The 16,608-nt window shown below is 44.3% G+C and overlaps 1 protein-coding gene across 1 annotated transcript in view; it reads left to right on the top strand.

Moving 5' to 3' along the window:
• The first annotated feature begins 571 nt into the window (after positions 1–571).
• The window catches only part of AMPH (amphiphysin), a 197,212-nt gene continuing 181,175 nt past the window's right edge, over positions 572–16,608 (top strand). Inside the window, exon 1 of the mRNA XM_036739436.1 lies at positions 572–1,054. Within this exon, the coding sequence (XP_036595331.1) occupies positions 986–1,054 (69 nt within the window). The 5' untranslated portion in view covers positions 572–985. The remainder of the gene's footprint in view (positions 1,055–16,608) is intronic.

Below are 16,608 nucleotides of genomic sequence, written 5' to 3'. Positions count from 1 at the left end.
TTCAGGCTAAATCAGCCCCACCCCCACCCTATCACCCTATCTGTACTTGCACAGTCCCAAATCTGAATGCCGTCCAGCAGGGCAGCAGGAGCTCTTCTTGACCTTCTGTGACTCCCCCGCCCCTCCTTTCCTTTCCTCTCCTCTCCTCTCCTCTCCTCTCCTCTCCTCTCCTCTCCTCTCCTCTCCTCTCCTCTCCTCTCCTCTCCTCTCCTCTCCTCTTCTTTCTCTTTCTCTCTGTCTCTGTCTCTCTGTCTCTCTCTGTCTCTTTCTCTCTCCCTCTCTCTCTGTCTCTCTCTCCCTCCCTCCCCCCTCTCTCCTCTCTCTCTGTCTCTCTCTCCCTCCCTTCCTCCCTCCCTCTCTCTCTACACTCTCTCTGTCTCTCTCTACTCTCTGTCTCTGTCTCTGTCTCTGTCTCTCTCCCTCCCTTCCTCCCTCCCCCTCTCTCTACTCACTCACTCTCTCTCTCTCTCTCTCTCTCTCTCTCTCTCTCTCTCTCTCTCTCTCTCCTCCCTCCCTCCCTCTCTTCCCGTGCCTCTCCCTTTTCTCGCTCTCCCTAGCTCTCCATCATTTTGTCCTATACCTCTTGGCCGGCTCCAGATTCTCGCTGCCTCTCTGCTCTCCCCACCTCCCCCCATCTTCTTCACATCCTGGTGCCCCCAGCCCCGGGTTCAGTACCGGGCTCCGCGGTGCCTTGCTGCGCCTTTAAGTTCACCCCCTCCTCCCCGTGGCCCCTCCCGCCCTCGCCCGCTGCCGGTGCCCCCCTCCCCCTCCCCCCGCATCCCTGGGTGTCTCCATCCTGCCGCTCGCTCGCTAGCTTGCTCGCTCGCCGGCTGGCTCGGTAGTCCCTGGATCTGTTGGTGGGTCGGGCTCAGCCTCTGCCCGCCGCCCGCCGCCAGCCGCCCGCCGCCGCTGGGCTCAGCCCGAGTCTCCCTCCAGCTCCCTCCACCTCCAGCCTCCTGGAGCAGCAGCTGCAGCAGCCCCAGCCATGGCCGACATCAAGACGGGCATCTTCGCCAAGAACGTGCAGAAAAGGCTCAACCGGGCTCAGGAGAAGGTGCGCGAGAGGAGCGGGGCGGGGGCAGGGTGCGGGGCACGCGGGGACGGGGGTTGGGAGGACCGGGGTATGGGATCAAAGGCGAGAGGGCGACTGAGGGGGAGGGGAAGCCCAGGGAGGGGGCAGCTCTGGCCAACGTGCTGGGGAATCCCTCCTCCCTGTGCCCACAGCACCCCGGGGCACACACCAGGCTGCAACACAGCACACAGCACATACACACACACACACACACACACACACACACACACACACCACTCAGAGACATCACCATATAAGCCACAGAGTCGATACCACACAAGGACACACAATCCAAAGAAGCACAACACGGACTCAACACATACACACACGTACACAACAACCAGAGACACAGCGCACGGGAAGAACACACAGGAGAGCCGCACAGACCAACTCACACTTATGGACCCGAGCTCTGGGATCCTCAGGCTAGGCTTCTTTGGATTCCCCCCTCCTCCCTTCTCTGTCCCTCCCCCACTACTCGGTCCCCCACCTCCCTGGAGACTCCCCGAGATTAGGGGTGTCGGGGGAGTGGGGAGGAGGACGCCTGGGTTGCGGGCAGGAGAGTTTCCCTGGAAGGGGGGAAAGGGGGGAGGGGCGCCTGGAAAGAGCAGTAGGAGCTGCCGGAGGGGGGTAAGGGGGGGATGCTGGCGGGAGGAGGGATTTGCAAGCATCCTTCGCCCGGCTTGGCGGGGCGCACGCACCAGGTTGCACACGCGCACACTTGCTCCTACACCAGTCCCTAGTGGGTGCCTCCCCCGCAGCGGCCGCCGGTGACCTCCCTCCCTGAGAAGGTGGGGGTGGAGGTCAAGGGGCTGAGCCGAGGGGCTAAGCGTGCAGGCCACCCGGGAGTTGGCCGAGACGAGGGTTGGATGGGCAGAGGGAGCAATGCGGCTGCATCGGCCGACTCTACCCTGCTCAGGCATCCTCCTGCACTTGGCCGCAGTGGGGTGGAGAGATGCAGGGAAAATGCCGCCCGTCTCTCCCCTTGGACGGGGGAGAGAAGCAAATAGCTTTGTCAGCAGAGCCCAGACATCTTGGAACTCAGAACTAGGAGCCGAGAAAGCCCAGGAGCCAGGGTACATCTTTGGTCTGTGTGTGGCCAGGCATATTGGTGCAATGTGTCCCAAGCACAGGGCCTCAGGCCTCTGTGACTCCAGCCTGTACTGCCTCCACCCACCCAAAAGGACTAGGTGGTGGTGGTGAGTAGGTGGATGGACTGGAGCCCAACTGACCATCACAAGAAGGTCGGAGAGCATCTCTGGGTTCTGGCCAGCCCCTTTGCCAGTGGGAGGAAGAAGCAGATTCTCGTTTCCGTCTAGAAGGTCTAAATTCAATGACAATCTGGAATCTGTAAGGAATGTCCTCTGTGCAGGAACAGGGACAACAAACTTGCCTTAATTCTGCGCTTCTGAATAGCCTAACATTTTTATTTGTGCCTTGAATGGCCAGTTCTTACATTGTTGCTGAGCCGGGGACCAGAAAAAGAATCTTGCTGGGAATCACAATGGCGGGAATCTGATGCAGGCTTGTATTCACGTGGTAGCAATATTTTCCACCCTGGGGAGGGCCCCAGGTGTAGAAGCGGTGCCTCTGTCCCTGGAAGGCAGGCAGGCTTTCGCTGCACTATTACAATGAACTCGAACCTTCTGGGCTTCTGCTTCCACTCCCCAAAATTATAGCCCCAGGAGAACTAGGGATGGGGGAGCTGGAGAAGGCCCTCTCCTGAAGAAGGGCATCTGTCTCTGTGATCTCTCCACTCTTGCCGCCTCTGCCCACATCTCCGCACATGCCCACTGCCAGCCTAGTAAGAGGATTGTAATTCTTTTAATATCCACCCAAGCCCTCCTCGAACACCTGTGACCCTTCTCCTGGGTTCTCATAACAGCTGAATGACCCACTGTTCCAAGTGCTCCCTGCAGGGTTTCCGGTCCTTAGGAACTAGACTAGTGGGGCATTTGGAATTGGTGCTGGCTTGTTTTCCTTATTTTTAGATGCTCCATTTTCCCTAACTGTACTTACTCTTGTCTCTTCCCCCCCTCCTTCAAAATTAACTGGGATTGCCTAGCTCTCTCTCTCTCTCTCTCTCTCTCTCTCTCTCCTCTCTCTCCTTTTCTCTTCTCTCCTTTTCTTTCTCCTTTTTCTTCTCTCTCTGTCTCTCTCTGTCTCTGTCTCTCTGTCTCTGTCTCTCTCTCCCTCTCTCTCTCCTCTCTCTCCTTTTCTCTTCTCTCCTTTTCTTTCTCCTTTTTCTTCTCTCTCTGTCTCTGTCTCTCTGTCTCTCTCTCTGTCTCTCTGTCTCTCTCTCTGTCTCTCTCTGTCTCTCTCTCTCTCTCTCTCTCTCTCTCTCTCTCTCTCTCTCTCTCTCTCTCTCTCTCTGTCTCAGCTACTGAAATGCGGGGTGGTATATTGGACAATACTGGATTAGTGCTAAGCAGACTGGAATTTGAATCCAGCTTACTAAGGGTGATCTTGGATGAGATAGAGAGGTCCAATGGAGAGAATACAGGCTTTGAAGTCAGAGGACCTGGGTGTATATATTTGTGTACATGAGTCCCTTTCCTTTTTCTTTAATGAATCATTGTTTTCACTGAAAGCAGCACGGTGTAGTGGGGCTGTACTTAGAGGTAGGAAGGACATGAGTTCAAATCCAGCCTCAAACATTTACTAGCTGAGTGACCCTGGGCAAGTCACTTAAAATCTCTTTGTCTCAACTTTATAAAAAAATTGTCATCTAATTCACTGTGTTGTTGTGAGGCCCAAATGAAATAATGTCTGTAAAATACGTCACAAACTTAAAAGTGTTATAGAAATGTGGGTGATATTATTGCATTCCAATTTTCCCTCCCCTTTACCCTCTTTCAAAGAGGCAGCTGAGCGGCTTAGTGGATAGGGTGCTGAGCCTCGAGTCATGAAGACCTGAGTACAAATCTGGCCTTAGACACTTACTTCTTTGTACCCCTGGGAAAGTCACTTAGCCTCTGTCTGCCTCAGTTTCTTCAGCTGTAAAATGGGGATAATATTAGCACCTACTTCCCAGGGTGGATAGGATCAAACAAGATAATATTTAGAAAGTGCTTAGCACAGGAACTGGCTGGCCCATAATAGACCATTAATAAAGGCCCATTCTCTTCCCTCCCTTGGCAGCAGTCAGTCAAGAAACACTCACTAAATGCTTCCTGTGTGCCAAGCACTGTGCTACTAGGCCATATTCTTCAGAAAAAGCCGATTCCAGCGATGCTGGGTGTATGGCTGTTGCTTCCTGTGCTGAGCACTGTTCTTCTGTGCCTTTATGACCATCTTTGTGAATTGCTAAGGCCAAAAATTCCTTCGTGAGTCATCTTGTGGTATCGATTTCTTGTAAGCCTAGGTAGGCTGATTCTGTGCTCGCATGGTCAGGGTCACAGGTTCCGTTCTTCTGTAAAGATGGATGCGTACCACAGCAATAGACATCTTTCCCTACCCATCCCTTGATACACCCATGCCTCCTGAAGGCAGTGGGGCTGGGTTGGCATGAAACAGTGGTGAAAGGGTTGCTTCATTTTTGGTACTCCTAGTGCCCAGCACAGTATGTGGCACAGAGTAGATGCTTAATATATGCTTCTTGATTGGATGACTGATGGATGGTGAACCCTGAATAAAGAAAAGAATGTTGCCATTGAAGGTTTCATTGTGTTCTTTCATTCTGTTCCTTCAGTCCTTTTTCTAGTATCCCCAGTCTTCCCCTTCCCACTAGAACCCTGCTTCTGTGTCTCCAGAAGGTAATGCTCTCCCCATCTTAAAAACAACAGCAAGGTCTTGCCTGCACCCTCTCTCTAGTGGCCTCACCTATTTCCCTCCCTTTCCCTGCCAAACTTGTTACAGCTGTTTGCAGTCATGGCCTTAGCACACAGTGTCCCCTTCACATCTTTTATCTGGCTCACATCCCTCCACATCACTGACACCGTGCTTTCTGAGGCTGCTGGTGACCTTCTGGTGGCCACATCCAATGGAGCTTAGACTTCCTGGTCTTTGATATGTCTACAGCATCTGATATTGTCGATACATCCCTGCATCTTTCATAAAAGTTTCAGTTGTTCTCTTGCTCTGTTCACTGTGACATTGCCCTGTCCTGGCTTCTTCCTATCATTCTCCCCACCCTCCATGTTGGCATTTACCAAAGTAGTCTGTCCCCAGACGTCTCTCTCATTCATCTTGCCTGAGCTTTCACCTGCTCCTGATGTTTTAATTATTGGCCCATGTGAATGTTTCTTTTTTCCTTCTTCTGAACATCTATAATAATTATTATCAAACTCATCTAGCAATTAATTTTGTCCTGCTAGGTGGTATCTCTTTTAGACTTCTTTTGGACTATTATTTAAATCTTATATTGTAACTTATCTTTTCATGTTGTTACAATCTGGAAAAAATTGGTTTTTCAGACTTGGTATTTCTCTCTTCAAAAGCAGTCTCTCACCTAGCCATGATCCCTCCATCCAAAGAGTTCTTCCTCTCTAGCTTCTTTTTAGGGACCCTGCATATCTACAATTGTTAATACCTGGAGCCCTCCAAGAAAGAAGCTTCCAGGTTTTTAGTTGACTGGGGTTTCCATGTCTGTGATCTCAGGGATGAGGAACCAATCAGATCCACTTGAACTGACCCCCACTGAAAAGCTACTTGAGATGCCTTGATCCTGGGGCCGCCTTGTTGCATGAAGTGTGGATGGTCCCAGGAGGAGATTGGTGTGATGCAGGGCCAAGTCCTGAGCACAGTCCATCTTGGACTCTCTTCTCAAGCCCATTGTACCTGAGGCTCCCTGATCAGCTATGGTCAGATCTATTCCCAGTTCTGGTTTAGTTGTGTCAGTCTTAGCCTCCATGTGGGACTACACCAGTTTGGAGGCATTAGGCCCAGACCCATTGGATTTGGGGGGTCATTGTGCTGCTCTAGTTTGGGAACTATCATCTGCTATCCTAATCTGGAGGTGTTGTGCACCCCTATTATTTTTCTTATGTTTGTCCTGCCTTTCCATTGGTGCTTCCTTGGGTGCCTCTAATTATGCCATATGACTTCCAAGTAACTATTGTTTTGACATTGAATGACTCATCCAATTCTTCTGCAAAGCTACCTAACAAAGAACCCCAACCCTTGTGTTGAGCCAAAGAAGTGACCTAGAGGCTAGAGTGCTGGAGTTGGAGGTCAGGAAGACAAGAATTCAATCTAGCAGTGTGACTTTGATCTTGGTGACATCTTCCTGCCTCAGTTTCCTCATCTGTACAATGAGGTCAATAAAAGCACCTACTTCACAGGCTTGTTATGAGGATCAAATGAGATAATGCATGTAAAGTGCTTTGCAAACCTTAAAACACCACAAAGATTTCAACTTTTATTACGATGGCGATGCTGTTGTCGATGCCTGAAAAAGAGGAGCCTTTCCTTGAGGACAGAATCCATAGCTTCAGTCCAATTACATTCAATTGAATGCATACCATTGAGTGCCTGCTATGAGCAAAGCACTGTCCTAGCCTCAGTGGGGGGCTCAAACATCATTAAGATAGAGTCCTTGCCCTCATGAAATTTCTCTCCTTAGCAGGGTAAATGAAAGAAATGCACAGATAATTGTCACTCAAGGCAAGTTTTCATAAAAGCAGAACACTAGGGGAGGCTGGAGGAAGGAAAGATTACATAGGTTGCAGGGAATTCGAGGACTTCATGAAGAAGGTGGCTTGAACTGGAGCTCTGATGAATGGGTAGGATTTTAATTGTCAGCCAATAAAAATTTATTAATCGCTTCTGTGTGCCAGACACTGTGCTGAGTCCTAGGTTAGGAGTCTGATGGGCTGGGTATGAAGTCCAACAGGACAAGAAGGTGAGGGAGGAATAGAGTAAAGGAACATCTCTAGTGAATCGCCCCAGGGATCTCTCCAAGGGATTGTCTAGTTTAACATTTTTAGGAATGACTTGGATTTTATAAAGCCACATTCTGTTCAGATTTGTAGATAACATAAAAGTGGGAGAGGTAGTTATGTTGAGGATAAGATAAAAAAAAGATATCACGGGATTAGAATCAGGGACTGACTTTAAGAGGATGAAATTGAATAACAAGAAATGTACACTTGTGTTTAAAAAATAAACTCCTCAAGTCCAAGATGAGTGAGATACAGCTAATACGTCAATGCATTTGAAGAACATTTAGGGGCCTTAATGGTGTTGTTTTATTGTCCATATGAGTCCATAGTGTGACATGGCATCCCAAAGGGTTAATGCTATCCTAGACTGCATTGGAAGACACATTGTCTGTAACAAGGTTAGGGATTGTTTTTCTGTTTGGTGTCTGGGCAGATTACAAGACTATAATTAATTCAGTGTTCAGTTCTGGGCACCACATTTTAGGAGGGAAATCAACATGACGGAATGTGTGCAGAAGAGAATAATCAAGAGAGAGAAGGAACCAGAGATCATTCCATAAGAGGGTTAATTAAAAGAACAGGGAGTGTTTAACCCAGGGAAGGGAAGAAAAAGGGTTCAGGAAAGCTGTTTTCAAGTATTTAAAGAACCACCAAGGGATTCAGTTTATTTTGCATGGTTTTAGAGGGGAAAATTAGAAGGAAAGGATAGAAGTTGCCCAGAGAAGAATTTAGGCTTGATGTAAGGAAATTCTTCCCAGTAATTAGAGCTGTTCAAAAATGGAATGACTCTTTTGGGAGGCTATGGGCTTCCTTCACTGGAGGTCTTCAAGAAGAGGTAGGATGATTTGCCTATTTTGTAATGAGAAGTCTTATTTGAGTGTGGATGGAACTAGGTGACCTGCAAAGGCCCTATCAGCACTGAGATTCTGTGATTCTATGATTCATATAACTGTTGGTATTCACTATAGCAGATCCTTGTCCAATGACTAACTAGTTGACATACAGCTGGAGGAACTGAATCACATTCAATATTGATGATCTTGTTGCAGATGAAAAGAGAAGACACAAGTTGATTAAATCAGAATGAAAAGATTGCTCCCATGTTCTCCATATAACACCAAATACAGGTATTGATGTAGTTGGTTTTGTCATAGCCTAAGGGCAACAAGCAACATCATTTCATGAATCTTTGGTCATCTCATCTTTTGTTCCCAGTGATTATAAACAAAAAAAGATTACCTTTAATTGCATCTTGCTCAACAAAATCTGTTTAGAGGGTGAAGAGAGGTGGAGAAATTATATAAAGAACTTGATGGGATCCACCAAAACAACTCCATGTATACATATATTGATATTCTTCCTGCCAACTGGAGGTCAGTGCTTTGGTACAAATGTGTCTGGGATGATGAAGATCATCAGAAAAAGCCTTGGTTGCATTTATAACAAGGTAATGCTACTCTGATACTCTGCCCCATCACCCTTGGTCACACTTGGGGCATCGAGACCCTCAGACCTAATATTCAGTTGGAGAGTCTCTTCTGCTGCCACCTTTCTTATTCTCCATGGCAGCAATTGTCTTTAAGTTGTGTTGAACATCCAGCCAATTTTCAGGACTAAGAAGACTGAATCTTCTGCATCTAATTAACATTTCTCATCTATTCCAGCCAGGTGCTGGCTCTATCTATTTTCCCTTTCACAAGCTCCTGAGGCACTTTCTTCTGAGGATCATGGGACATAGAGCTAGAAAGGATGTTAGAGAGCATCACATCTATCCCCTTATTTTATAGATGAGGAAATTGAGGCATAGCAAGTCTACATTTCTCACCTGGGGACACACCTGGCATCTGAGGCAAGATTTGAATGGGAGTCTTCCTGTTTGCCAAAAAAGTTCTCTCTCCATTATAAAATGGTGCCTCTCACTGTACCATGGTGCATCTCCATGAATGGTTCCTTCTAAAATCCTCTTTGTGGTTTATGAATATAACAAAAATAATTACATGTAGTTTTCATCCATGGGGAGAGTCATTTCACCCTAGAAATCAGTAGCTTATTTTGGAAAAAATGTGTTACTTATCTTTTTCTTTTTAAATTTTGAGTTCAAAATTCTCTCCCTCCCTCCCATCCTTCCCTCACTCATTGATGAGGCAAAAAATATGATGCCAATTATGCGTGTGAAACCATGCAAAACATATTTCCATGTTAGTCATGTCACAAAAAGAAAAAAACAAAGGAAGAAAATTATACTTCAATTTGCATTCAGAGTCCATCATTTCTCTCTCTGGAGGTAGGTAGCATTTTTTAAAAATCATGATTCCTTTGGAATTGTCTTGTATCATTGCGTTGATCAAAGTAGCCAAATCTTTCACAGTTGATCATCATTGCAACATTGCTGTTACTGAGCACAGTGAGCTCCCAGTTCTTTTCACTTTACTCTGCATCAGTTCATATAAGTCTTGCCATGTTTTTTGGAAACCGCTCCCTTCATCATTTGTTATAGCACAATCCATCACAATCATATACCACAACTTGTTCAGCTGTTCCTCAGTTGATGAGCATCCCTTCAATTTCTAATTCTTTGCTACCACAAAAAGAACTGCTGTCAATATTTTTGTACATATAGATCCTTTCCCCTTTTCTTTGATCTCTTTGGGATACAGACCTAGTAGTAGTGTCAATGGGTCAAAGTATATGCACACTTACATAGCCCTTTGGACACAGTTCCAAATTGTTCTCCCGAATGGTTGGACCAGTTTACAGCTCCTCCAAACAGTTCATTAGTGTGCCTATTTTCACTTATCCCCTCCACCATTTGTCATTTTCTTGTAGGTGTGAGGTGGTACCTCAGAGGTTTTTTTAAATTTTCCTTTCTCTAATCAATAGTGATTTAGAGAATTTTTTTCATATAACTAGAGATAGCTTTGTTTTCTTCGGAAAACTGCCTTTTATATCCTTTGACCATTTATCAATTGGGGAATAGCTCTTATTTTTTATAAATTTGACTCAGTTCTATACTCAACATATTTTAGAAATGAGGCCTTTATCAGAGACACTTGCTGTATAAATGTTTGATCTTACTTCATTGTCCATGATACCTTTTAACAAAATGTGGTTTCCCTGATCCCTTTTAGTTACATTTATTTTTGCTTCCTTTTGAGATGATGATTGCTACCTTGCCTTTTTTACTTCGGTTGAAGCATATTAGATTCTGCTCCAGCCCTTTATTTTAACTGTGTGTGTTTTTCTGTTTCAAGTGTATGACTTGTAAACAAGACATTGCTGGATTCTGGTCCTGAATTCATTCTACTATCTGCTTCTATTTTATGGGCGAGCTCATTGCATTTGCAATTACAGTTATGATTACTAACTGTAAATTCCTCTCCATCTTATTTTCTTCTGTTTCTTCTCTCTCTCTTTTTATCCTGTCCCTCCTCAAAAGTTTATTTTGCTTCTAACCACTTCCTCCCTTAATACGTACTCCCTTTTATCATCTCTTCTTTCTCTTATCCCCTTCCCTTCATATTTCTCTATTGGATAAGTTACATTTCTATACACAACTGAGTGTGTGTGAGTTGTGTATACATACATATATGCATATGTATGTATATGTGTGTACTCTTCCCTCTTTGTTTTTTTTCTTTTTTTTTCTTTAATATATTTAGTTTTCAGCATTGATTTTCACGAGAGTTTGAATTACAAATTTTCTCCCCATTTCTACCCTCCCCTCCACTCCAAGATGGTGTATATTCTGGTTGCCCTGTTCCCCAGTCTGCCCTCCCTTCTGTCACCCTACTCCCCTCCCATCCCTTTTTCCCTTCCTTTCTTGTAGGGCTAGATAAATTTCTACACCCCATTGCCTGTGTATCTTATTTTCTAGTTGCATGCAAAAACATTTTTTTTTGTTTTTGAACATCTGTTTTTAAAACTTTGAGTTCCAAATTCCCTCCCCTCTTCCCTTCCCACCCACCCTCCCTAAAAAGTCGAGTGATTCAACATAGGCCACATTCATATCATCATGTATAACCCTTCCACAATACTCATGCTGTGAAATACTAACCATATTTTGCTCCTTCCTAACCTATCCCCCTTTATTGAATTTTCTCCCTTGACCCTGTCCCTTTTCAAAAGTGTTTGTTTTTTATTACCTCCACCCCCATCTGCCCTCCCTTCTATCATCCCCCCTTTTTTATCTTCTTCCTCCTTTTTTCCTGTGGGGTAAGATACCCAATTGAGTATGTATAGTATTCCCTCCTCAGGTCAAATCTGATGAGATCAAGATTCACTCATTCCCCCTCACCTGCCTTCTCTTCTCTTCCTACAGAACTGCTTTTTCTTGCCACTTTTATGCAAGATCATTTACCCCGTTCTATCTCTCCCTATCTCCCTCTCTCAATATATTCCTCTCTCATCCCTTAATTTAATTTTATTTCTTTTAGATATCTTCCCTTCATCTTCAACTTACCCTGTGCCCTCTCTCTCTCCTCTCTGTCTCTCTCTGTCTCTCTCTCTCTCTCTCCCTCTCTCTCTCTCTGTCTCTCTCTGTCTCTCTCTGTCTCTCTCTCTCTGTCTCTCTCTCTCTCTGTCTCTCTCTCTCTCTCTCTCTCTCTCTCTCTATATATATATATATATATATATACACATACATATATACATACATGCACACTCACATATATATATATATATACACATAAACATATATATATATATGCATATTCCCTTCAACTACCCTAATACTGAGGTCTCATGAATCATACCCATCATCTTTCCATGTAGGAATGTAAACAAAACAGTTCAACTTTAGTAAGTCCCTTGCGATTTCTTTTTCTTGTTCTTTTTCTTGATTACATTTCATGCTTCTCTTGACTCTTGTGTTTGAAAGTCAAATTTTCTATTCACCTCTGGTCTTTTCATTGAGAAAGCTTGAAAGTCCTCTATTTTATTGAAAATTCATATTTTGCCTTGGGACATGATACTCAGTTTTGCTGGGTAGGTGATTCTAGGTTTTAATCCTAGCTCCATTGACCTCCGGAATATCGTAATCCAAGCCCTTCGATCTCTTAATGTAGAAGCTGCCAGATCTTGGATTATTCTGATTATGTTTCCATAATACTCAAATTGTTTCTTTCTGACTGCTTGCAGTATTTTCTCCTTGATCTGGGAGCTCTGGAATTTGGTGACAATATTCCTAGGAGATTTCTTTTTGGGATCTATTTGAGGAGGCAATTGGTGGATTCTTTCAATTTCTATTTTGCCCTGTGGCTCTAGAATATCAGGGCAGTTCTCCTTGATAATTTCTTGAAAGATGATATCTAGGCTCTTTTTTTGATCATGGCTTTCAGGTAGTCCAATAGTTTTTAAATTATCTCTCCTGGATCTATTTTCCAGGTCAGTGGTTTTTCCAATGAGATATTTCACATTGTCTTCCATTTTTTCATTCCTTTGGTTCTGTTTTATAATATCTTGATTTCTCATGAAGTCACTAGCTTCCACTTGCTCCAATCTCATTTTTAAGGTAGTATTTTCTTCAGTGGTCCGTTGGACCTCCTTTTCCATTTGGGTAATTCTGCCTTTCAAGGCATTCTTCTCCTCATTGGCTTTTTGGAGCTCTTTTGCCATTTGAGTTAGTCTATTTTTTAAGGTGTTGTTTTCTTCAGTATATTTTTCAGTATTTTTTTGGGTCTCCTTTAGCAAGTCATTGACTTGTTTTTCATGGTTTTCTCGCATCCTTCTCATTTCTCTTCCCAATTTTTCCTCTACTTCTCTAACTTGCTTTTCCAAATCCTTTTTGAGCTCTTCCATGGCCTGAGACCAGTTCATGTTTTTCTTGGAGGCTTTTGTTGTAGGCTCTTTGACTTTGTTGACTTTTTCTGGCTGTATGTTTGGTCTTCTTTGTCACCAAAGAAAGACTCCAAAGTCTGAGACTAAATCTGGGTGCGTTTTCACTTCCTGGCCATATTCCCAGCCAACTAACTTGACCCTTGAGTTTTTCAGCGGGGTATGACTGTTTATAGAGTTAAGAGAATTATGTTCCAAGCTTGGGGGAATGCACCAGCTCTGCCACACCAGCACTCCTCCTTCCCCAAGAACCCCCAACCCAGACTGGACTTAGATCTTCAGCAGGCTCTTCACTCCTGCTCTGATCCGCCACTTAATTCCTCCCACCAGGTGGCCTGGGGCCGTAAGTAACTGCAGCTCTAGTTCTGTAGCTGCCCCACCTCTGCTGCCTCAGGGGCGGTGGCCGAACCTCGAACTCCTTCTACTCCTGCAGCTTTTCCCACTAACCTTCTCTGTTGTCTTTGGTGTTTGTGGGTTGAGAAGTCTGGTAACTGCCGCAGCTCGCAGCTCACTGATTCAGGGCACTAGGGCACGCTCCGCCTGGCTCCTGGTCTGGTTGGTCCACGCTGCCCTCGCTGGGCTCTGCTCCGCTCCGCTCCCAGCTCCGTGTGGAATAGACCTCACCCAGAGACCATCCAGGCTGTCCTGGGCTGGAGCCCTGCTTCGCTCTGCTACTTTGTGGGTTCTACAGTTCTAGAATTGGTTCACAGCCATTTTTATAGGTTTTTGGAGGGACTTGGAGGGGAGCTCATGCTAGTCCCTGCTTTCCAGTCACCATCTTGGTTCCCACTCTTCCGTCTTTGAACCAATTCTGATGAGGGTGATGTTCAAGCATTGCCAGCCCACCTTACCCTTCTTTTCCCTTCCATTGTAAAAGCTCTTCCTTGTGTGCCTCTTTTATGAAAACATTTTCCCCATTCTACCTCGCTTTTTCCCCTTCTTCCAGTGCATCCCTCTTTCTCTCCCCTTCATTTTTTTTGGAGATCATTCCAGCATAATTGACTTATATCCATGCCTTCTGTCTATGTAAACTCATTTTAACTGCCCTGATAATGATAAAATTCTTACAAATTACATGTATCATTATATTAGGAAGGCAGAATTTATGATTTCAAAGAGAATTTCATATGTGCCTAAAAGGTCCGGAACCGCAGGATATAAGGAATTCTCTAGGCAGAAGGCAGGAGAACTAAAGCATGTATTTACACTCCACAGTAACAAGCCCACAAACCAGCGTCCCCATTTTGATATTTTCATCAAAAGCTTCCAGGCCCAATAAGTCCACCTCACAAGGGTAACCAGGAGGCCACAGAGAAGCGAGATGGTACAAGGCAAAATCGTATACATGCTTCCCCTCTATGGTAAGAAGATTACCCACTAGCCTCCAGTCAGCTCTGCTACCGGCAGCTTGGCTTCGGCTGTAGGCGTCTCTGGCTCCAACCGGAAAAGGAAGAAAATATCTTCAAGCTGTCCTCTCCCCTCTTACAGAGTTTTTGACATCATCAAGCACCGCCTGAATGACCAGGGCCGATTGGGTTCTTGACTTGGCCCCTCCCCCTAGCATAGACCAGGTGAACACACCTCCCCTCAGCCAGCCCCATGACTCATCACACAGGAAGTTCTCTGATTCCTGGCATGGTCGCTGGGCTTCCTGCCCCGGAAGAGCAAGTCCCAGTGTCCAGGGAAGCTCAATGAGGTAAGCTGAGTCATTCAAAGAAAACAAAGTCCATTCTGGTTACACTCCACCCCTCACAATGTTCTAGGACGCACAATCCAATCATAATTCAAATGAAATTATATATCCTAGAACATTGTGATGCAATTATGCAGGAAACTAAAACATATCATTCACAATAAAGCAAAACATATCATTCAATGACATTCCCAAATATTGGTTTACGATTCAAATGTGATCCACCCCTAGATCCCAGCCAGATAATCTCTTCAATCAATCATCCCAAAATAATTATCAATAATTCAAATGTCCACCCCTAGATCTTTGTATCCATTACATAGGATCAATAATATCATGACAATAAAACAATATAGCAAGGATAACACAAAATAAGTACACAGAACACTATCATTATTCCCCCCCCAAACAATTGGGGCTCAAAATCTTAGGGTAAGGGGTGAAGGTCTCGTTTTCCGTAGCTTCTTCTTGCTGAAATTGGATGTAGAGATGTCCCTACCCCAAAGAGTCCCATTCCAGAGTTCAGTTCTTTAGTGAGCTGGCAGGAATTCCAAGAATGCTACGTGCTTAGGCAGTCACTGGAAACTGCAGGGTGCTTAAACCTGCAGGAGACAGAACTAGCGACAAGGTTAACTAAAACAGAGAACAAAAAGAGTAGGCAAGTATGGGCTATTATCCTTCAAATAAAATCATCTCCAGTTTAGTTGAAATTTCAGTCATACAGAGATCCAATATCAGAGCCAAACTCAGATGGGAAATGTTTCTTTTTAAACGGAACACAATGAGGAAACTAAGCCAAGAAGATCCCACCCTAGATGGAGACCAGGATTGTCCTCCCAGCCTTTCCCCAGATGTACAAGGGAAACCAGGAGGATCCCATCCTAGATAGACTAGGATTGTCCTCCCAGCCTTTCTTGTGTGTCTCTTTTATGAAAACATTTTCCCCATTCTACCTCGCTTTTTCCCCTTCTTCCACTGCATCCCTCTTTGTCGCCCCTTCATTTTTTTTGGAGATCATTCCAGCATAATTGACTTATATCCATGCCCTCTGTCTATGTAAACTCATTTTAACTGCCCTGATAATGATAAAATTCTTACAAATTACATGTATCATCTTCCCATATAGGAATGTAAACAGTTAGGCATTGAGACCCTTATGATTACTTTTTCATGTTTACCTTTTTATGCTTCTTTTGAGTCTTATGTTTTAAAGTCACAATTTCTATTCAGCTCTTGTCTTTTCATCAGGAATGCTTGAAAGTCCTTTATTTCATTAAATATCATTTTTCTCCCCAAAAGATTATGCTCAGTTTTGATAGGATTGATCCTTGGTTGTAATCCTAGCTCCTGTGTCCTTCAGGGTCATATTCCAAGCCCTCTGATCCTTTAATGTAGAAGCTAAATTTTGTGTTATCTTGACTCTGGCTCCATTATATTTTAATTGTTTCTTCCTAGCTGCTTGCAATATTTTCTCCTTGACTTGGGAGCTTTGGAATTTGGCTATAGCATTCCTGGGAGTTTTTATTTGGGATTTCTTTTCAGAAGTTATTGATGGATTCTTTTAATTTCTATTTTACTCTTTGGATCTAAGATATCAGGCTAATTTTTCTTGAAAATTTCTTGAAATATGATGCCTAGGCTCTTTTTTAAAACCATGGCTTTCAGGCAGTCCAGTAATTCTTAAATGATCTTGCCTTGATCTGTTTTCTAGGTCAGTTTTTTTTCCAATTAGATGTTTCACATTTTCTTTTGCTTTTTTTTTATTTTTTGACTTTGTTTTATTGTTTCTTAAAGTCTCATGAAGTCATTAGTTTCCACTTGCCCCATACTAAATTTTAAGGAATTATTTTCTTCAATGAATTTTTGTGCCTTTTTATTTTATTCTTATTTTATCATTAGCCCAATTCTGTTTTTAAGGCAATATTTTCCTCAGCACTTTTTTGCCCCTTTCACCAAGCCAGGGGTGGGGAACCTGTAACCTCGAAGACACAAGTGGCCTTCTAGGTCCTTGGGTACAACCTTTTGACTGAGTCCAAGTTTTACAGAACAAATCTTTTACTAAGGGGATTTGTTCTGTGAAGTTTGGATTCAGTCAAAGAGCCACACTTGAAGACCTAGAGGGCTACACG

Source organism: Trichosurus vulpecula, chromosome 9, assembly GCF_011100635.1.
Source record: "Trichosurus vulpecula isolate mTriVul1 chromosome 9, mTriVul1.pri, whole genome shotgun sequence".
NCBI lineage: Eukaryota > Metazoa > Chordata > Mammalia > Diprotodontia > Phalangeridae > Trichosurus > Trichosurus vulpecula.
The sequence above is the reverse complement of the archived record's forward strand: the minus strand, read 5'-3'. Positions and strand labels throughout refer to the sequence as shown.